Here is a 2099-nt window from a genome sequence, read left to right as displayed (position 1 = left end):
CTCGTGACGCATGGCATCACCTATTTGCCAAATGTGGATAATATTTATGTGGTCAAGGAAGGTGAAATTAGTGAATCGGGTACATTGCAAGAGTTGATGACCAAAAAGGGTGACTTTGCCGAGTTTTTGATCCAACATTTGCAAGAAGTGAACGAAGACGAAGAAGATTTGGATTTGATTAAAGAGCAAATCGAATCAACATTGGTAACGAACCAAGACGCAGAGCTACGTGGAAAACTTGAACGAGCAATAAGTCGATCGCGAAGTGAAAGTCATTCGGAAACGGCGTCATTGAATGGATATGTATCGGCCGAAAGTAGAATTGAAAATGAGGATGGCATTCGCAGACGATCAGTCAAACATGGTTCGAAAAGTAGCTTAAAGGCTGAAAAGCTGGAGGCTGATGGACAAAAGCTCATCGAACAAGAGAAGGCCGAAGTTGGAAGTGTTAAATGGGATGTATACAAGCATTATCTCAAGAACATTGGTGTCTCGTTGACGATCTTGACCGTCATCTTGAACATCGTTTTACAGGGATTCATAGTTGGATCAAATATCTGGCTTGTAGCGTGGTCAAATGATGAAGCAGCCGCCAATGATACCGACAAACGAAATCTTTATTTGGGTGGCTATGCTGGCTTTGGTTTGGGACAAGGTAAGATGCCAACCTGCCGTGCAAAATTTTGTTTATTTTTTGTTCTATACTTGGAGTGTATTGAATTTTTATCGGAATTGTCTTCAATTACTGATCCAATTTCTTTTTCTAACATATATACCATCCAATTTCTTATATTTATAGTTCTTCTCAGTTTTGTAACGACGTTGATGCTATCGCTAGGTTTTGTTCATTCGGCAAAAGTGATGCAGGATAGATTACTAAGAAATGTGCTTCGCTGGCCGATGGAATTATTTGATACGACTCCAGTCGGTCGAGTGCTGAACCGATTCTCAAAAGATGTAGACTTAGTCGACAATACATTGCCTATGTGCATTCTTACATGGATTAGTACATTTTTTGGGGTAGAAAAAATCTTTATTATAATTATAAATCAATTTTTTTTCTTGTACAAACGGAAAGTGAATTGGAATATTTTCGAAACTGAACGGAAAGTCAAAACTCTGGAACATTTTACTTTATTTTCTGTCAATTCTTAATTTACTTTTCTGTAACAGAAAACAATACGATAGGTATAATTTTCCGAGTACTTTTATCATTTCTTTTCTTCAATCAAAAATCCCTCGATTTTTCTTTTAATTCTTGTGCGAACACTAATCGTTTTCTTGATTTTATCGTGGGCCAATTAAGACATTGTCTATTTTGGTCGTAATCAGTGTGTCAACATACCTGTTCTTGGCTGTTATTGTGCCAATCGGAATCGTTTACTACTTTGTACAACGATTTTATATACCCACATCACGTCAATTGCATCGCTTGGAATCGATATCAAGATCGCCAATCTACTCTCACTTTGGGGAAAGCATTCAAGGAGCACCGACCATTCGTGCGTACAACGTTCAACAAAGGTAATTAAATCTGATAATTTTAATGAACTTTTCATACGCAAAAATAAACCACTTTCACCTTAACTCAGATTCATCACGGACTCCGATAATCGAGTCGATTTCAATCAAAAATGCTACACACCATGGTTGTTCGCAGGTCGTTGGTTGGCTGTTCGTTTAGAAATTATTGGCAATTTAATCATTTTGTTTGCCGCTCTGTTTGCTGTCTTGAGTCGCCACTCAATCGATTCGGGTATGGTTGGACTTTCGGTTTCATATGCATTGCAAATCACGGAAACATTGAACTGGCTGGTGCGTATGACAAGTGAAGTTGAAACAAATATGGTCGCCGTTGAACGTATTAAAGAATATGCTGAAACTAAACAAGAGGCAGCATGGGAAAATCCAAACGCTGTCGTACCGAAAAACTGGCCAGAATATGGTAAAGTACAATTCAAAAACTTTGATGTACGTTATCGAGAAGGACTTGATCTGGTGCTGCGCAATGTTTCGTTCACGATAAACGGAACCGAGAAAGTTGGAATTGTTGGACGTACAGGTGAGATATTTGAGCTCTATTTCAGCCAATTGTGAAG

The 2099-nt window shown here is 38.4% G+C and overlaps 1 protein-coding gene across 1 annotated transcript; it reads left to right on the top strand.

The window, feature by feature from the left end:
* Positions 1-6: 6 nt before the first annotated feature.
* On the top strand, positions 7-2062 carry LOC129572289 (ATP-binding cassette sub-family C member 2-like; the record flags this gene model as incomplete). The annotated part of the gene is made up of 4 exons (XM_055452231.1): positions 7-655; positions 800-1020; positions 1307-1524; positions 1593-2062. Coding segments are annotated over exons 1-4 (1468 nt in total), but the record flags the coding sequence as incomplete, so codon positions are not given.
* Positions 2063-2099: the final 37 nt, after the last annotated feature.

Source organism: Sitodiplosis mosellana, unplaced genomic scaffold, assembly GCF_009176505.1.
Source record: "Sitodiplosis mosellana isolate CC-2019 unplaced genomic scaffold, AAFC_SMos_1.0 Smas_scaffold_4634, whole genome shotgun sequence".
Lineage (NCBI taxonomy): Eukaryota > Metazoa > Arthropoda > Insecta > Diptera > Cecidomyiidae > Sitodiplosis > Sitodiplosis mosellana.
Note: the sequence above shows the minus strand (reverse complement) of the source record. Positions and strands in the feature narration are given on the sequence as shown.